Here is a 20,663-nt window from a genome sequence, read left to right as displayed (position 1 = left end):
AGAGACAGGCTGCTAATGATAGTGGAGCATCAAGAACAGGATTCTGGGTTCTTTTGACTATGGCGTTGCTGTATCCTGGGTTGCCTACGTCCAGGCTTCTTTTACAAGCGTACCTCTCTTGTATAAGCATTGTTATTTGGAGTAGTTTTTTGTCTGCAACTAAACTTGATCACAATTGATGTAAAATATATAATTTTCAAATAATGGGATATAATAAAGTACACTTAATACTGGAGCTACACTGAATGTGTTTCAAAATAATATATTTAGAAGCCACTTGAAGAGCTAAAGTAATTCCTGGGTCCGTTATAACTTAATAACGTGCAGTATTATAAAAAATAGCTCAATCATTGTCTAGAATTTTTTACCTCTTTTGATTCTTTTGGAAATGTGGATTAATACTGAGAAATAGTTTTGTTATTTAGCAGCAGTATTCCTAATGCTAAGTACAAAACTCTAGACACTTAGGGGAATTTTTGGAAATATTCTGTCTTGAATCCTTTTTGCTGATGTATTCGAGACTGATTTTGTGCTTTTTTTGTTGTTTCTTGAGTGACGGTGATAAGAATACATACAGTAAAGTGTGATTGGTAATGCTTCTCATAAACTTTATGCATCTTTTGTCAAGGACAGATATTCAAAATAAATGAGCTCTGATTTTTCATTATCTTTGAGTTTACGTATTATTTTGAAGCTAATGTAATTAAAAAAAATCATGGTGAAATACACCTCACATAAAACATACCATTTTAACCATTTTTAAGTATATAGTTCATTGACACTACAGTTTACATTGTTGTGTAATCATCACCACCATCCATCTCCAGAACTCTTTCATCTTCCCCAAATAAAACTCTGTACTCATTAAATAAAAACTCCCTATTCCTCCCTCTCCCCAGCCCATGGCAACCCCCTTTCTCATTTTCCATATCCATGAATTTGACCCCTCAAGAAAGAAACCTCATACAATTGGAATCATACAGTATTTGTCTCCTTTTGACTTGCTTATTCCACACTGATATATTGTTTTTCTTTACTTGGGGAATTATTTCAGCATAAATGAATTATTATTGCATAGGATTGTCTTTTTTACGTTCATCTTCTGAAAATTTTCATTTGTCGTGGTAATTACAGTGAACGTTAACAGAGTAGATAGTGTTATGATAAAATAGGGTATTTGAATCATTAGTTTATGCAATACAGTCCAAGGTAGAAGTCACTGTATAGTTTGGTATTTTTGATATTATAACGACCATTGAAACATAAAACAAGGGCTTTATGTTAACAGATATGCCATATGAGATGAATATGTTAGATATTTTAGCTAATCTGGTGAGTTTCCTGTCATCCTATGTAAGAACATAAATGTCATATTGTAGTGTACCATTTGATTTCATGTGTTATCTGAATATATTAGAAATAGATAAAATGTGATTTTAGGATAAAATGTTAAAGTTCACAGATGAAGCGGTTATCCCACTTGGCTTATATTCTATATGTGTAACAAATAGTAAATTAGTTTTTCTTTCTCAGAATGTACAGATTTTTAGGATTGAATAATAATCCCTAAAAAAGGAATTAAGATGTTGATGATTATTTGTTGCCTTGGGGAAAATATTGATGATCTTTGTTGTTACAAAAATAACATTTGTCCTTGACTTAAGTGTTTTGTTTTTTGTTTGTTTGTTTTGTTTTTTAAACTTGTATCACTGCTTGCTCCCTCTTGGTTTCCTCAGAGGCACTTTATAGAGGTATGCTTCAATAAAACCTTTCTGGTAGATTGGTAGCTGGGAAGATTCTTTCAAAAAATCCCAATTAAAAGAAGAAATATGATAGGGAGTTGGCCTAATGGGAGGTATGCAACTGTATTTGCAAATCTTAGACATCATCCCGCTATTTTGGTGTAACCCTTCAGCTGACAATTAAAATCTTTGTTTTATTAGTCATCACCCAACCCTAACAGATGGGTGAAGAATTAATCTGATTTGTATTTTTCCCCACAACTTTCTCCTACACATTGTAATAATCTATGATTCGCATTCAGTGAGTTCTTAAAGATAGTTGATAGGCCATACAGATACAATATTTATATCCTATTAAAATTACGCCAGAGTAAAACCACAGAACAGAAGAGCTTCTAAGACCCCTGTAGAAATTTGAAGACAATTTTGATACTCTCGTCCACTTGAAAAAAAAAAAAAAAAATCTGCCTAATACCATAATGTTTTTTCCCTTGCCAGGACCCTCCTTGCCTGGTGTCATTTCTTGAGCTCTCCTGGGAGGAGATTAGTCTAAAACAACAAAGTAGCCAGATGTCTGGTTCTGAGAGAGTCCCAGAGGCCAGGCTACGGTAGGCAACAGAAACCGCGTGGGGCTGAAGATCAAAGATACCTGAGAATTACTTATGGGCACATAATATGTGTCATTCCCATTATTAACAGTCTGAGAAAATTTGTTTCTCTAATTAACCCTTTTGTTAGCGTAACCTTAAATTTTAGTGAGTATATTTCTTTTTTGATATGTGTTCTTTTGTGTGGTTTTGAGAAGTATACATATCAAAAAAGAGAAATGAAAAGGAACCCATGTGCTTGATTGAAATCTCTAAGTACTGTTATTCTTATCCAAAATAGATATGCTGTCCAGTGTATCATCATTTATCATGAAATGAGTGGCATTATGGTTCTAGGTTAAAATTACAAATTAATAGTCAGGAGCTACATGTTTTAATGTGTGAAGAGCTCTTCTTAAAGCTCTAAGCCTTACTTTTAAAAGTACAATTATTTCAACTTTTAACTGCTTTAGAGTGGAGATTTTTAGATCACAGCTTCCTGGTCTTAAAATGAATTCAGGATAAATCCCAGTGGTGGGAAATCTGTACCTTATTAATAGTTGACCTCTTTCTTTTCACATTGGTATTATAATGAAATGCTAATTAAACGTTATTGCTATCCTTTACCTGTTTGCTTTATAGATACAGTTTTACATTGTTTAGATGCAGACAAATTTGGAAAATATGAATACATTTGCTCTTTTGAGTTTGTTTTAATCCTAAAGCCTCTGAAAGCTTTTAGCTGAATTTATTCCAAGGGATGGGGAAACATCTAATTATAACTTTTGATGTGTTAGCCTCTAGATGACAGTATCGAAATAGAGAACAAAAGATTCTGGTTGGCCTTGCCACTTGTTTTTGTTTCCGTTCAACATCATCGTGTAACAACAAAATCGTGTAAAAGCCTTATTCCTGCTTTCCTTGAGATATAATCATAAACCATTGTTACCAAGAGCCAGCCTTAGCGCTTTTAAGTGCTACAACACATTCTTTAACATCTAGTAATATAAACTTGGCATAAAAGCTGTAAAAATGTCTTTAGACCTAATTGGAGATATGTGTTAGCAATATAGTGCAGAGATTTCATATTCTTTGTGTAGTGGTCAAGGCTTCTTTTAACCCCTTGAGGAAAATGAAGCTCCTAGGAGCAGTTTGTAAGGATTAATTGATTTATCTCTTTGCTTCTAGATTTAAGTATTGAAGCAAGAATAAAATTGGCTTCCTGCACAAAGAACTGGAGAGACAACTGTATTTTTTTTTTTAAGAGCAGAATTTGTGTTACTTTAGTGACAAAGGGTGATCTGTGCTTTCGCTCCTTACACCTGTGTTTCTGTTACTGCTTACCCCATCGTCAACAATACCATTTATTATCACTGGGGAGTCTGGTTATTTGTTTTCCTATTTTGAGTGCAAATCGAGTTCAGTTATGACAACTGTGCCATAAACATTTCTAAGCTCCAGTTACTGGCTTACTTTAAACAAGTAGTATTTGGAGTAACAAAACACTTCCCAGTATCACAATATTATTGTCAGTTCCTTGGAGGTGGTTATATAGCAGGATTTGATTTGAAGGAATGAGAGTCATGGTTCCAGGACTAAGGTCCAATGATGGAAGGAGCATTCCATTCTGTTGTGGTTCAGGGGGCTGTTCTTGTTTCTTCCTTTCAAGGAAGTCCTCATTTCCTCCCCTTCCCACCTCACCCCCAAGACACACATGCTTGTGTATGTATACACATTTAAAATGGGGATTTGCTAAGGAGAAGACCAAAAGGTAACTCTTTTAATTTTTTTTTTTTTAAATCTTTCAGAAGTTGCCAATGTTGCTGGTCATGTTAATGTATTCATCTTGAGTCGCTTCATTGACTACTGATCCTCTTCCCCCTTCCCCCTCTTCTTCCTCCCCTCCCATTTATGTTATGGGCCATTACTGTGAGTATCATCTTTTGGGGCATCTCTCCCTCAACACTGTGTACAGAGAAATGTTGAATTATGCTTGAAAAAATAAGCATTATCAAATTTAAGGAGGTGAAGAGTGTTAGTTTTCTAGTTCCTGCTTTTTCTTTATTCATTCTACCTACCTTACTCATAGATTTCTTTGTAGATTACCTCCACCTCTACCCTGTCATATTTTCTCTATTCTTCATCTTTTAGTTCTTAATTGTGTTTCAGCAGTCTGCCAATAGCCTTCCAGGATGGGTTCCGATATGAAATAAGAGCAAAGTTGTAAGAACAGGCAATTAAGCTCTCTTTTTAAAATTCTTTTAATAACTTAATGTGTAATGATTTAGTACTTGAGTGGGTATTGAGGTAATAATCTATAAACTTTTTGTGATAGAATTATGTGCTAAATAAAAATGTTCGCAATATAAATCAAGTTGGCTTTGTTAGAATGTGATAACTCGATATGCATTTTAATTTCTCTTAATTTTAAAAGCTTTGAAGTTAAGCATATGGTCTTAAACATTTGTTTTTAATCTGCAATGGTTTGAAAGATCTTAAGACCTGCTTACGTACTTACCTTTTTAACTTGTTTCCTAAACTTCTTTACTTTTATTTTTTTTTTAATTTTTTAAATGTTTATTTATTTTTGAGACAGAGGGAGACAGAGCACGAGTTGGGGAGGGGCAGAGAGAGAGGGAGACACAGAATCTGAAACAGGCTCCAGCCTCTGAGCTGTCAGCACAGAGCCTGATGCGGGGCTCGAACCCACGAACCATGAGATCGTGACCTGAGCCGAAGTTGGATGCTTAACCGACTGAGCCACCCAGGCGCCCCTAAATTTCTTTACTCTTAAAGTAACATTTATCCTCACCTGAGGTTTGTAGAAATAACCCTTGGATCATCTGTCACTGTTTCCAATGGTGGTCTTTGGCTCTAAATTGCCTGAGAGTCTGAGGCCGCAAAGTAATAGGATTAGATCCTAGCAGATGGGAGAGTCCTTTCCCCAGTGGCAAATGACTGGTAGCACACTGCTCAAGCTGGCAGTTCTGGAAACAAAGTTATGTTTTGAGTGCAAAAATGATCTTGAATCCTTGTGACTTCTAACTCTATGGTTAAAATAAAGGACAACATCTTGAAAAGAAGTAATAGAAAATTAAGCATTGTCATTGATTGTATCCAATGTGAGCAGTTGGCAGAAGTGTTTTAAGTGGAGTCCTTTTCCTTTTTCAGGTAAGATTTACATGATTAAATATAGAATGAAACGACAGCCAATAGATAATCAGATACCTCAGAATACTGTTTGGGAAGCTGGGTTTCCTGAAGATATGAGGCTTAGTTATTTTAGCCTGGGGATTTTGCCTGGGGAAAAATGTATGTGCCTCAACAGCTGAAGGGCTATTCAGGAAGAAACAAAGTAAAATGGCATCTATTTTAACGTGTAATTTTGATATTTCATACTTAATCTTATCCGTAGCAGAAATGTCAAAATACACCAGCTGCAGACCATTTCTGAAGCCATATCTACACTACCAAATTGAACTAGGTAGATAAAATCCTTAAGAATCAAATAGTTTTCCATAGGGAGAAGAGGGTGTCCTTTCTAGGTAATTCTCTGGAGGGTAGGGAATGCGCTAGTGGAGTCAAATTGAAGATGTGGTGTGTTTCAAATACAGGAACATCCAGCCTTAAAAAACTGCTGTGGGGAGGGCAGGGGGCAGCTTTAAAAATTGATTTATCATACTTAAACATAACTATGGATTCTTTCACACCATTTTCTATCTCTATTTATTCCCACTTACATTTAAAATAACATGTTCCTTCATTTGTGTTTATTTTTTTTTGTTTTAAATTTTAACCTCATCTCAAGTTGAATTGTTCATGCTAGAAATGATACTACAATTCTGTCCTTCATTTCTTTCTCCTTCATAGACTAAGTTATTCTAGCCATATGAGTTACTGTTTAAGTTAAAGTCAAGTTCTTGCTAATGGAATGGCTAGATTTCTATTTTATATAAATGCTTTTCTTTTGTTCACCCTGGAAGCTTACACCATAAAGAAATTAAAATAGTAAAGTCTAGGCTACCATTTATCCTGTCACTACATGGCTGTTGTTTATTGTTTTTTAATCAAAAATCAAGTTTCTGTATTTAATGACTTGGAAGATGCATTACATTTTGTCAAAATGTAAGAATTTATTGAAAAATAAAGAGCCTCTGGAATCCCCAAAAGATCAAGAAGGGGATGTGTATAATTTTGCTGTTTAACACTTATATAAGCATTAATATTTATTATTGAGTTTAGTATTTTGTATTTTCTCTTCCATCAACATATATTATAGTGTATTATTTAGAGAACATTAAACAGCTAAGATTGAGTCACAGTAAAAAAAAAAAAAATTAGGTTTTTTCTTTTTTCCTCTTTTATTTGAATTTTCCCCATGGTTGTTTGGTAAAGAGCAAACAAATTTGTTCATGATGAGGGCATTTACCTTGAGTAAAACCCTGTCTGGTATGTATGGAAGTAAACCAAAGAACTGACAGGTTGCAGAATGGTCACCATCATCCTTACCCTAATGCACAGACTGTTAATGCTAAGGTAACAGAGGTAACTTTGGCAGTGAAAACCAGTGCCATGTGCAGATATGGCCTTTGATACTTAAGTTTTACTTAATTATTAGAGTGAACATGAAGCACATCAGGTTGGTTGGCTTAACTAATAGTATTAGTTTCCTAACATTTAAAATTCATAGAAATGTTAGATAAATGCACTTTTGTTTGACCAGAGGATTCATTTTTTATTAAAATAGCCATTAAAAAACCAAAACACAACATTTCTAGAAACTCATTTTTTCTAAAGAAATACATGATCAGTAGAAAATGTTTCCCTAGCCAAATTGGTAGCCCTGTGCTCTTTAAAAATTTTTTTTAATGTTTATTTATTTTTGAGAGAGAGAGAGAGCGTGAGTGATCAGGAGCGGGGGAGTGGCAGAGAGAGAGAGAGAGAGAGACAGAAACAGAAACTGAAGTAGGCTCCAGGCTCTGAGCTGTCAGCACAGAGCCCCATGTGGGGCTTGAACCCACAAACCTTGAGATCGTGACCTGAGCTGAAGTCCAGCACTTAATCGACTGAGCCACCCAGGCACCCCAATCTTGTGCTCTTTTAGACAGCATTATTTGGAATACTTTAAAAAGTACTTTTTACCCTATAAATGTCAAATTATGCCTTTTCTTTGTAACCTTTTTAAGGGGAAGTTTTATCAAGGAATGAGACCACTGCATTTAATTCACTGAAGTAAATTATAATTTCAAATATCTCTTTATGATGTTTTAAAGATCATCTTGTGTAATGTATACATATCTTTTTAGTGGAATATACCCCTTGGCTTTTCCGTATTTGATAGGTGTTGTAGCTTGGAAAGAAAACCACACATAGAGTAAACCACAGACTCCAGGAACTGGGCAGCATGAAAATAAAACACACTTTCATATATGCAAACAGTAAAAAGCATACAAATTGGCCAGCTCTTTTTTTGAAGTTTTCAGTGATAATTAGAGATTAAAAAATAATTTTGCCATATCTGTTGTGATTCTCTACTCTTTCAGCCAGTTGTAGCAACCCACACACTTTCCTCATGAGGGGATCAGTGCACACAAAGGCTTATGCTTTGAGGGAACCTTAGAACATGCTTGGATTCGAATATAAAAACCCTACGTTTCGCAAAGACACTGGTGTAGGATCTCCCCGACCTTTGTCCCCTTGAGAAATAGTGATGACAGCCATTTAGATCTTCCCCCACACCTCTAGTCCTCTGTATCGATGGAAAAAAAATGCTTTAGACAACTGATGACCAAGCAGTTAGCTTTACCAACCTGAGCTTTGGTGTTTGAAATTTGGTTTTCAGTCTCATTTCCTGCCTACTGAAGCGATATGGCTTTTAGACAACCAGACTTTCAAAAGTTAAAAGGCAATAAGTCAATCCCCCTGCAAACACAGAAACATAGATTCAAATCGTAAATAAGGAAATGCATTGGGTACATTAAACAGACATAGAAAAATGGATTTCTGTCTTTTGTAGTAAGGTAATTGGGCACCACCGCTTGGCAGGAGCTGGTGCTATTGAGCCGGCTGTAGCTGCCACAGGTTGATAGGCAGGTGATCAGGCAGCTTCCACCAGGGTCTGCACAGGAGGCCTACCTAATATGCTGTCTGCCCTAAGGGCCTATGGGAACACAGTTGGATTATTATGTTAATGCATGAGCCTGCTGCCCTCTTCCTATCCCAGCTGGGTTCCCTGTTGTTAGGAACTGCTTTGCACTGACAGTGGAGTAATATGCTTCATGATTGAAAGGGCAAAGGGGCTTGGAGGAAAAAAAAAAAAAAAAAAAGAATAGGCCTGTACAGATATGTAAATGAAGGAAGGAAATCTGTAGGAAGATTTCACTCTATACAGAGAAAGTTTATTAGAAAGTTCTTTTTTCTTGCAGCACTCTGTAAAACCACTCATTTCTTAATTAATTTCTAGGCTTGCTTTCCTTCCTAACACTGCCATATAGTACATGGCAACGTTTTCCAAAACAGGCACTTAGGCTGATTTGTTTTCAACTGAGATGCTCTAACACATCCGAACCCAGGTGGAGTGCTGACAGTGGTGCATTTTTTTTGCACATTCATTACTCTTTAATACTCGTCCTTCACTTATTCCACTCTTTTTTACAGGAAAGTTATGTCTTAAGGTGCTGAAGGATTTATGTTATGTATTGCTATCACTTCTATTTTTCTTTATTTTTGGTGAAGCTTTGGAAAACTGCATAAACCTGTCTTTTGGGAGTGGGTAGGTGTAGAGATGAGGAAGTGCTTGGGTGGGGTAGAAGGTATTTTCATGGGCCTATGAGTTTAATATGAGTGATGGTTCAAATTGCAGTAGCATTTGGTTTTCAACTGAGCTTTTTAACATCGACATCATAATGTAGTGAAGAGTGTGGGCTTTCATGTCCACGGACCTGTACAAATGCTGGCTCTACTAACTATTAGCTATCTTATTTTGGGTAAACCACTTTACCTCATATCTACCTCAGCTGTAAAATGGGTATAATATGAATTTTAAATGAGAGGATAATGAATATAAATAATTTTGTTGATGTAGAGTGGGTATTCATCAATGCTCACCATAATAATGATACGGAATTGCTATTATAGCAACTATAAATTTCAGTTATTAGACTATTATTTTAATATGTATGGTTGTATACATTCAATGGATTGAAGATTCTGTCTTTTCCTCTACATGTTTCTTTTCTTTCTTTCTTTCTTTTTTTTTTTTTTTTATCAAACCTCAGCAAATGGGAATGACTTTAGCTTCAACCAGAATTTGACACAAAAACATAATGTTAGGATATGTTTTTAAACAATTAGTTTTATAATAAGCCACATTTCAAATCTGAAAGGAAATTGAATGGAAAAGAAAATCTATTTGGCCAATAGTCCAGACAGCATCTGGAAATATTTTTTGTGGATGTCTAAATTTGGAAAAGTTTACAAGTATTCCCATATATGTGACTGTGTCTAACACATTTGTTTATTTAAACTAATTAGAATGGCAGTATATGGCTGGGAATTATTTTAAATACCTCTCATGGTTTTTTTCACTTGGCACAGTACTTACTGGATGAGAAGATGTATATAAAGATGATGTTCCCAGTGCCTAGCACACCGAGGGATTGGGAAATGATGGTCATTGTGAATTAGTGTCCATGCATGTTTCGTATCAACAGCCCAGCCTGCATTAAATAATGCTTTGCAGAGTTGAAAGGAGGAACTTCAGAGAGATTCTTAAGGTCAGCAAATGTAAAAAGTTGGGTGTAGTATAGGATCCATAAGCTAGTAGGATGGTTATCATATAAATGATGAAAAGAATTCATATGATTTAAAAATGATCCATTAATCATTTTAATACTCCATTGAAAACTTTGTTAAAGTTTGAGGTAGATACTTTGTGCTATATTAGAAAAGAGACTCCTTTCTGAAAAGTGATTATGCATTTAACTTTACATGTACAGAATACAGGGAGAAGGTACCAGTTCTGTCTAAGCAATTCTTTGTAGTTATAGAAAAATTCTTTTATACCATATCTTCATATCACCCATTTAGTTGGTTATGTATATGGTGTGTTGGGGGGGTATGTAGCTATGTACATTTATATATATGCATGAATATACATGTAAACACATGAATATATACATATGTATGTATATCTCTGGCTGTATATGATATGTACAGTATATAAAATCTCAGAATTTGATGTATACCTAGGAATATTTCAAGAGGAACTCTAGTCAAGCACATTGCTTAATAATGGAATTTTAAATAATGCCCTAAGTTTGAGCAATAGTTGTTAATTGTGAAGACTTTGAAGAAGAGACATTATAGTAATCAATAAGACCATGAAATAGGTAAAGAATACTCAAAGGAGTATGCCTTTTTAAAATTTCCTTCTTCTTTACCAATCAGCAGTGCAGGCTTCATCACTGCTGATTGTCAGAATACAGATCTACATCTCTCCTGAATATAGCCTATTGTACATACAAAGAAGTCCGTCACAGAGTGAATTATAAACTCTGTTTTAAAGGAAGTCCACTTTGAAGAAAATCTATGTAGTCTATTCGGCTTAAATAAACATTTGTCCAATGCCTGGTTTTCTTTAAAATAGTTTTGGATTTAACACATCCTATAGTTCCTTATAGGCTGAATGTTATTGAGAACAGAAGTCGTATCTTATTAAGAAGGAGAAGGAGAAGGAGAAGGAGAAGGAGAAGGAGAAGGAGAAGGAGAAGGAGAAGAAGAAAGAAAAAAAAGAAAAGAAAAGAAAAGAAAAGAAAAGAAAAGAAAAGAAAAGAAAAAGACAAAAACAAACTAGTTCCTTAAACACAGTAGGAATTCATCGAATGCTCATTGACTGAATAATTGGGTCAACATAATAATGTAGTATAATAATAGTATAGTAACACTCGGATATAAGTCCATGGATCCCAATGTACCTTGTTTTTTCTTACCTTTACTTAGTACTGCTCTCAAGGAAGCATTATCCATGTGTCCCTTTGGCAGCTTTGTGAAGCTGCTGACTGAGTTACCTTTCCAACCTCTCTGACAAAGTGGTAACTTCTGCCTCTCCTGAGCCCCTTCCTACCTCCACTAACCCATCCCACTTCTTTATGCCCTCCCCACATTGTTATTCTGCCAGAGACACAAGAAAGGCCAGAGTTGGAGACATGATGATTGGGTGGAGGTGTGCTTTATAGGAAAGAAGCAAATGTTTTGCCAGAGGGGTTGTTGGTTTCTGCCCTTCTAGAAGCCATTAGCCTGTCCAGTGACTATGTTCTCCCTCTAGTTGTGTTCCACATTCACCCTTTGCTTTTCAGGAAACTTTAGAAACACCCTAGATTATTCTTTTATTCCAAGCCCCAATCCTAACTAGAATTGTGAGGACCCGCTGCTCTGTAAAGGTTTTACCCCCCTACCCCCAGACTTCTTTCAGACTCTTCCCCCAAAGATGGTAAGAAAACACATAAACACACACACACACACACACACACACACACACACACACACACACACACCTTTTCTTGACTTTTTCCTTAGGTCTCATGAATTTCTGAATATTAACAAAGAGATCTACATAATAGGTTATGATTCTAAAATCACAGGGAGTTATATTATAAACAATAAACACTGAACTTTTTTAAAAGGCTTGCCTTACATCCCCATATCCATCCTTTCTCTTCTTCCCACTTTAAAAATGCTTATTTGTCTCCATTTTTCCAAATTCACCAGAAATTTTATCTCTATTTGGGTCCCTAATTTGGCAAGTCATTGATTAATAGTTCTCACCACTTAGTAATGAGATAATATTGATGATGATACAATTAATAATAACTAATATTTAGTACTAACTATGCTAATGCTTTATATAAATTTTCTCATTGAATTCTCACAAATGCTTACAAGCAGATAGTAATATTACACCCATTGTGAGACAAGGAAACGGAAGTTTAATATGGCTAAAGTTGTTCAGTCTCCTGTCTGTGGAGCTGGATTCAGACCAATATAAGCTAAATCTAGTGCCCTCTAGTGCCTGCAATCTTACAGCTGTTTTAAGTGGTAAATTATGTACTGAAACATAGCCTTCATTTCCCAACTGCCTCTCTCCAATATTTGGGTTGTATCCTTACCTATTCTTGTGTAGGAGGTTGTGTCTCATTAGGCATAATCATATCATATAGATCTAGGAGGATGGATCATGGATAAATAAGAGAAAACCATGCTAACAAGTTTTTTTAACCCTGTTTTCCAAGATTGAATGGGTAGGCAGCTTAATAACTTGGTATTATCTCATGATGACAATGTCAAAGGAAAAAGTAAGAGCCAGCATAACTAGTCCTTCTTTTACTAGTAAAGTGTGATAGCAAAAATGGTGTGAATAGCGAATAGTTAACAGAAAGCTGACAATTTAAGGGCACGAAAGGCAGAACCTAAATTTGCATTAGTTTCCTTAAAGATAAATGTAATCTTGGAACTGACAGTCTGGCAAGTGCATAAATAGACCCTGAAGCTCAGACAGTAAAGTTATTTGCAGTTATAAAATGCAATTGACCTTTATAGAATATGGGTGTTAGAAGCACTGATCCCCATGCAGTCAAAAATCTGTGTATAACTTTTGACTCCCTAAAAACTTCACTAATAGCCTACTGTTGAATGGCAGCCTTACTGAAAACAGAGTTGATTAACACATATTTTTTATGTTCCACTATTATATGCTGTCTTCTCACAATAATAACTTTTTCTTATTTTTTTTTCGTGTTTCTAGGCTATGCAGTTCAGCTGTGAGTTTTTCAAATTGTTGCAAATCTCCAAAAAAATTTCCAGTATATTCACTGGAAAAAAAAAAATCCACATATAAGTGGGCCATGTAATTCAAATCCATGTTGTTCAAGGGTCTACTGAAAATAAGTCATGGGGCTGTAACCTACAGCATGATGACTGTAGTCAATAATACTGTATTGCCTATTTGAAAGTTTCTAGGAGAGTAGATCTTAAAAGTTCTCATCATAAGAAAAAACATTTTTGTAACTTTGTGTGATGACAGATGGTAATTAGACTTATTAATGTGATGATTATTTTGCGATGTATACAAATATCTAATCAATATTTTATATATCTGAAACTAATAGAATGTTATAAGTCAATTATGCTTCAATTTTTTAAAAAAGGAAAGGTACCAGAAGGAAACAGAACATGAACTAATAAACCAGACCTTTACTTCATGATAAAGCCTGCTCTGACCACCAGACACTGATTGAAAAGACAGTGAAGTCAACCTGGATTTTAGCAAGCCCATGGATTTGCAGAAAGAGCTCTGAGAGCCCCAAGAACTTCCTGAAGCATTCTAGTCAAGCTCACACCAGAGATGAAGGTGTCTTGGGGCCACTGAAATCCCCACAACCTGTTTGAGAGGATTATGGTTAAATGGGCAATTAAAGACAGGTGCTTTGTCCTAAGCTTTACTCCTTTTTTTTTTTTTTTCTTCCTCTTCTTTTGTGAGAAAGAGTGACAACAGGAGCAGGAGAGAGGCAGAGACAGAGGGAGGCAGAGAGAGAGGGAGAGAGAGAGAATCCCAAGCAGGCTCTGCACTGTCAGCGTGGAGCCTGAAGCAGGGCCCGCACCTACGAACCATGAGACCATGACCTGAACTGAAACCAGGAGTCAGCCGCTTAACTGACTGAGCCACCCAGGCGCCCCTAAGCTCTCCTCCTTTGGTCTCACACTTATGACACTGTCCTTTTATAAGAGCATGGGTTTAAGCATGGGTCCCAATTTTACCATTGATTTATTTCAACTTATTTCTCTCAACCACTTACTTTCTCTGAGGCTTATTGTTCACATCTGTACAATGGAATAATACTTACCTCATGGGGTTGTTTTAAGAATTAAGTGAAGTAACCCCTATTGTCTGGTATAGAAGATGCTTAACAAATGTCAGCTTTTTTTCCTTCTGCTTATAAAATGCTATTTTGATGGAAAAGGAAAATAAAAGAAGTTAAATCATTTTATTCTAAATTCTTGGGTCAGAAAAACAGTTTTTACCTCTTGCTCCCATAGAATTTCATGCATCATGTCTCATTTAAGACCCTGTGAGCTACTAATCTTGGGGGGGGGGGGGATGAAATTCAGTTTGGTTCATAACACTTCTTGGAAGGGAGTTTTTAAACTGTGATGAAGCTAGGTTAAACGGGAGCCAAGTGGGGCCATTTCCAAGGGTTTGGGAGGTGAAGCAATTTGTTTTTGTACTTGTATCACTGCTTTTACTCTTTTTAATCTCATTTCTAGTCCCTTAGGTTCCGTAATAAAGTCTTCAGTACTATACATTTTTATTAAACATCTTTTTGGACTCCAATTTGCATTTCAGATAATATAACAAAATGTATGTGTTTCAAATATTCACTGCATAATTGCGATTAGAACATGTAATCCCTCAAAAGATGTTAATTGCAATTTAAATTCACGCTGAATTTAATTAAGTGAGTTGGGGATTAGAAAGTAGATGTAAGGAGTAGTTAAGGGAATACATTTTTAAAAAGCATCCATATTTTTTTTTCTAAAAAATCTAAACCTCTTTCCACTTTATGATTAGAAAGATGAGAGAAATGTAGAAGAGGAGGAATCAAAATCTTAAGACTATGTTCACAATTTGGATCTAGAATTTAAGCTAATTGTGGTTAAAGAAAGGAGGGCTGGTTTGAGTAAACTTCTCATTTATATTCTTAAAGAGTTTTCCAGTAGATGGTAACTCACTTGGTTTCCGATAAAGACTTGAGTTGAACAGAAACCTTGAAGAACTGAGAAGATGTTAAGGTAGTTGCAACAGAGATCTTTCCAGCCAGCTGTTTTCTGTGTGTGTGTGCGTCTTTGTTATAATGTGCTGGCCAAGGCGGTGTTTTATGTATAATTATAGAAGAGGCACTTAGTGCATAGACAGTTCATATTTAAGCAGTGCTTTTCTATGATAACTTCCCTGTACTAATGGAAGTAGAGAGTAGCATTAGAAGAAAAACAAATGCCTTATTTTTTCCTAACTTCTAAAGAATACTAAAACTTGAGATTTATAGTCTTAAAAAAGTATGTAAGCAGTCCTATCTCTCACTGATTGGGAGCATAAAGCATTTAAATTATTATTATTTGATGTTGAATCTGAAAACAGTTTTTCAAAAAGGCTACTGGAATAATAACATTGTGATTCATTTTATTTTTAAGTTTTTCTGGGAACACATTTTAAATCAAGAATCCCTTTTAAGGTGATCTAAACACAGTTTTAAATGCAAGGGTATTATTTCTCTTTAAGTAATTTCTTTATTTTTACATGTGTCTGGAAGAGGAAAAATTACTTCATAAACCTGTTTTGAATGAGTCATACCATGAATGTGGTGCACAAAACAGTGTGCACATGCGTGCATGTGTGTTAATTACACATACTGACTGCCTAATATTTTATTGGATTCTATAAGCATAATTTTTTAAGAAACAAACTTCAGAGTCTTTTAAAATGTTCTCTTAGTAAGAAATGTTTGAAATTCTGATGGGAAGCTCTGTCTTTGTTTCCTAAGAAGCAAGCATCCTAAAAAAACTGAATCATGAATCTGGCTTTACATCTAGAATGAGTTCTTCAAACTTTATCTGTGCTACCGTAAGGAGTAGTTAAGGGAATACATTTTTTAAATGAGCAAATAATAAACTCGTTTTTAAAGGAAACAAAAGCTATGTTTATACTTAAGACACTGTGGCTTTAAGTATGTAAATCTTCATCCATCTTGCCTGCAACCTAAAATAATTCCACATAAATGTCTTCATTTATTTGCAATTTAATTTCTTAAAATGACTACTTTGATAATGGCTGTCATGGGTGCTTTTTCTAATAACATAAAATTGCTGTTATTCTCAATGAAGTGACTTTTTTCTTTTGGGTTAGGTTCACACTATCACATAAACATAATTTTTGACCAATGGCTTATCAAGGAAAAGGCTTACCATTCATCCACTGTCCTAAATTCACTATGTGAGACATCTAGTAACATACAACATTACAGAATGACTAGCAAACATTATGTTCTTGTATTGTTTAAAAATTTTTTAGTATCTTAATTTTTTTTATCACAAAGGCACCATATTCCGAGTAATATAAAAAATGTAAGCAAACAAAACAAAGAAATACCATAATCCCACCGGTCAAATAACCATATTGATATTTTTATGTGTATCTTCTAGACATTTTTGTTTGCACATATATTTAATCGAATGAGATCATATAATGCATATTGTTTTGTAATCCTATTTGCCCACTTAGCAATACATCGTGATCATGTCTCCATAGTGTCCTACAACAGTGTTTCTATAGACCATTTACTATTCTCACGTGTGGACATGCAATGTTTTGTTTCAGTCCTGGCTAGTTTTGGCTATTAAAAAATAATATGATGAAGAGCCTTTTCACTAGATCTTTTCTTGGATCTGTATTAGTTTCTTAGATAAGTTTTTAAAACTGGAATTGCTGGGTCAAGGGGTGTGTATGGACACCTGTAAGGTTTGGCTGCTTTAGAACCCAGCGAGGTTCTAAAGGATGCAGAGGCATCTTTTCCCTGAACTCTCATCAATCGTAGGAATTATTATTTTTACAAATCTTTGCTCATTTGATAGTTTTCTCCCTACATTACTTTTGTATTCTCTTTTCAGTGCGAGTCAGTCCATGTTGTAAAGATGAAGAGTCCACATAATATTTTCTAGAAATGTGTATTTGACAAATATTTTAATTTTATCCCTCCCCCCCCCCACTGCCCAATATATGTCATATTTTAGAGTAAAATCTTGATGACAACATTTAAAAAGTTGCTCTATTTCTTTATTTGACTTCAACCAAAAGAAATACACATTGTTGTTGCTGAATGTGTTGTTTAACTAGATCTCTAACCATGTTATAAATGGTGCCTGTGGAAGGATCTGGGGACAAGACCTTTAAACTTTTTTTTTTTTTAATCACATCTTAAGATCTTGGAGAATCTGAACTTATATAAGAATGTTTGGGCTGCTGTTATTACAGTGAAACCTTCTGAGAGTATCTTCTCAGGTAATTTTTTTAGAGAAAGTCACTTACAGATATAAAACGTTTGACCAGAAGAAAGCCTCAGGTTGTCAGAGTTACTTATACACCATTGTTCAGCTGGGCCTCTTTATTAAATCATCTCTTGGCAGTCCATTAGTTGTGGTGCTACAGCTATTGCATGGCCCACTAAGCTAATATACCTTCAATCACTAACAGAAGGATAACCTTAATAAAAATTTGAAGTCGATTTAGTGCTTCACTGCTTGCTGACTAGTGTTTTACGTTTGAGTGTGTCTATTACAATTTCCATTTCGTGTATTTTTGATATTCACACATCTCTTATCTACATAATATATTGGAATCAAATAAAGATTAATGGCCTAGAGAAGGAAGAGTGTTTGGAAGTTCTTCGAATCCTGGCTCGCCACTGCCACAAACTGTGTGATCTTGAGCAAGTTGCTTCCTACACTGGGCTTCAGTCCAACCCTTGTACGTAAAATTAGGGAACTGGGAAGATGTTCTCTAAAATTTCTACCTGTATTACTCTACTATTCATAGAAAATTCAGATTACATTCTGAAGAATCTGTACCTTGAAACTTTTTTTTTAACTTCAACTATGCCTTTGTAGGAAATAAAAAAAAAAGAATTGCTCTTTTCTGCCCCCCATAAAATTTTGAGTAGCTAGAATAATAAAAGAGAAGATCCACGTCATTCAATGGTAAATGATACAGAAGAAAATCACTTAAAGCCAATTAACTTTGAAAAAAGAATGAACATTTACTAGTACTTAAAAAATATGTTTAGCTTTTATTTTGAAAAAATGAAACTAAATTATGGAATAAACTTATGATTCGCTTAACAAAATTTGGGTTATATTGTAACTATTCACTGATTCTTGGTGTGAAGGAGGAAAGGGCCAAGTGTTTTGGAAGGTAGGGATAACTAATTTTCCCAAGAAAATTGTTAAGATGACATGATGTCACATCTTTTCCTCCTGTTTATTTTGCAACGCAAATTTGCGAAAAGAGTTGAGGTTTTGTAAATTTTCATAGATACTCTCATTTCAAAAATAGTCCAGGGGGGCCTGGGTGGCTCAGTTGGTTAAGCATCTGACTCTTGGTTTTGGCTCAGGCCATAATCGCATGGTTTATGAGTTCGAACCCCACATCGGGCTCCATGCTGACAGTGCGGAGCCTGCTTGACACTCTCTCCCTCTCTATCTCTGCCCCTCCCCTGCTCACTCTCTCTGTTTCTCTCTCAAAAATAAATACATAAACTTAAAAAAAAAGTCCAATTTACTCTCCTTTTAAGCACCTGTCCTGTCATTAATTTCTTTCTTGTCATTAACTTTGTGCTGATATCATTGACTTTCCCGCATCTTCTGTAGGACTCACAATTATATTTAGCAAGTGTATTTGTGTTTTATTTGTGCTATATGTCAGGTGTTTAAAATACTGTGCAGTCAGTGAGAGTAAACCAACCAAAGTTGAAGTAGAGAGATAGATAACTATTGTGAAGAGGTTAGGGTGTGCATGTGGGAAGGGAAAATGTCTTCTTGGGAGTCCTTTTAGAAATGGTAAGTTCGTTAGTGAACTTTTTCCTGCCATGATGTCCCTTGTTTCCATGTACAGCCTAAATTCTTCAGGGACTTGGAGAATGAAGACCTGTGTAAAGAAGGCCTGCTGGGCCTTACTTTATATGGTTGTAGGATATCCAGGGGTCTTATATCTGCCATCTCATTTAATCCTCACAAAAATTTTGTGAAGTGGTTGTTGTTATTCGCATTTTATAAAATGAAGATGTGGGGATTTTTTAAAAGAGTTTTTTTTTGTTGATTTGCCATCTTTTTGTTGATTTGCCATCCATAGCTCTTCTTTAGTGAAGTGTCTGTTCAAATCTTTTGCCCACTTTTTTATTGGATTGTCTTCTTATTTAGTTGCAAGAATTTTTTAAAAATGTCTTCTATGTACAAGTTCTTTATCAGATATATTTTTTGGAAATATATTCTCCCAATTTGTGGCTTGCCATTCATTTTCTTAACAATGTCTTTGAAGGAAAGAAGTCTTAAATTATGATGAAGCCCGATTTATCATGTAAAAATTTTAAAGTTACCATTTTTGTATCCTACCTGAGAAATGCTGTCCTAAACCAAAGTTACAAAGATTTTCTCTATGTTCTTTTCTAGAAGTTTTATAGATTTAGCTTCTACATGTAGCTCTATGATCCATTCCAACTTATGTTTTATGTATGGTGTGAGGTAAGGATTAAAATTTTGTTTTGTTTTGTCTTTTGCTTAGAGATGTCACTTACCACTTACTGAAAAGATTATTCACTCCCATTAAATTACTGTGCACCCGTTTCAAAAATCAATTTGCCATATCTATATAGATCTGTTTCTGGACTTTATTCTGTTTCATTGATTTATATATCTGTCCTTAAGCTAGTACCACACTGTTGATTAGTGCAGCTTTATATTAAGTGTTGAAATCAAGTAATATGTTCACAATATTCTCATCCTTTAAATATCTGAAGGATCTCAGTATGTTGCTTCTTTCCTGATATTGGTCATTTCTACCTCCTTTTTTTCTCGTAGTGCAGAAAGGACAAACCATGACTTGCAGGCTGAACCATCTTGCTGCATGTTTTTGTGTAGTAAATGAATTAAGAATGGTTTGTACATTTTTTAACAGGTAGAAAAATAAATAAATAAAATTTCATGACACATGAAAATTAAATGAAAATCAAATTTTAGTATCCATAAAGTTTTATTGGGACGCAACCACTCTCAGTCACTTATACATTATCTATGGCTGCTTTTGTGCTATAACAGCAGAATTAAGAATTTGTGATCATATGGGCTATAAAACCTAAAATATTTATTATGTTGCTGTGGCATAATAACAATATGTATCTTTGTCCCAGCTTTTTGACACAGAGCTTCAAAAAAACCCTTGGCATTTCCTGAGTGATTGGAATGGTTTTCTTATGCTAATTATGCTAATTAGGAGACTCTAGATGGGCTCCTAGGTAACTTTAGGATGTGGGCTGGTCAAAAAGATCAAGCTGGTAACTAGAGGGTTAGAAATTCCAGTCACTCCACCTCCAGGGAAGGAGAGGGAGCTGGAGATTGAATTGCCAATGATTTAATCAATTGTGCTCATATAAGGAAACACCAATTAAAAACTATGGACTCTGAAGCTCACTGATGCTTCCTGGTTGGTGAACATGTTGATGTGCCGGGAGAATGA

At 35.1% G+C, this 20,663-nt stretch overlaps 1 protein-coding gene across 3 annotated transcripts in view; it reads left to right on the top strand.

The window, feature by feature from the left end:
* The window catches only part of SLC10A7 (solute carrier family 10 member 7), a 250,997-nt gene that overhangs the window by 41,146 nt on the left and 189,188 nt on the right, over nucleotides 1-20,663 (top strand). The window contains exon 5 of one of the 3 annotated variants that reach the window (XM_060654031.3): nucleotides 2,241-2,429. The exons of the other annotated variants lie outside the window; for them this stretch is intronic. Coding sequence (XP_060510014.1) covers nucleotides 2,241-2,354 — 114 coding nt within the window. The 3' untranslated portion in view covers nucleotides 2,355-2,429. Of the gene's footprint in view, nucleotides 1-2,240; nucleotides 2,430-20,663 lie in introns of those variants that run through there. 3 annotated transcript variants of the gene reach the window in all.

The sequence above is a fragment of the Panthera onca genome, chromosome B1, assembly GCF_046562875.1.
Source record: "Panthera onca isolate mPanOnc1 chromosome B1, mPanOnc1 haplotype 2, whole genome shotgun sequence".
NCBI lineage: Eukaryota > Metazoa > Chordata > Mammalia > Carnivora > Felidae > Panthera > Panthera onca.
The sequence above is the reverse complement of the archived record's forward strand: the minus strand, read 5'-3'. Positions and strand labels throughout refer to the sequence as shown.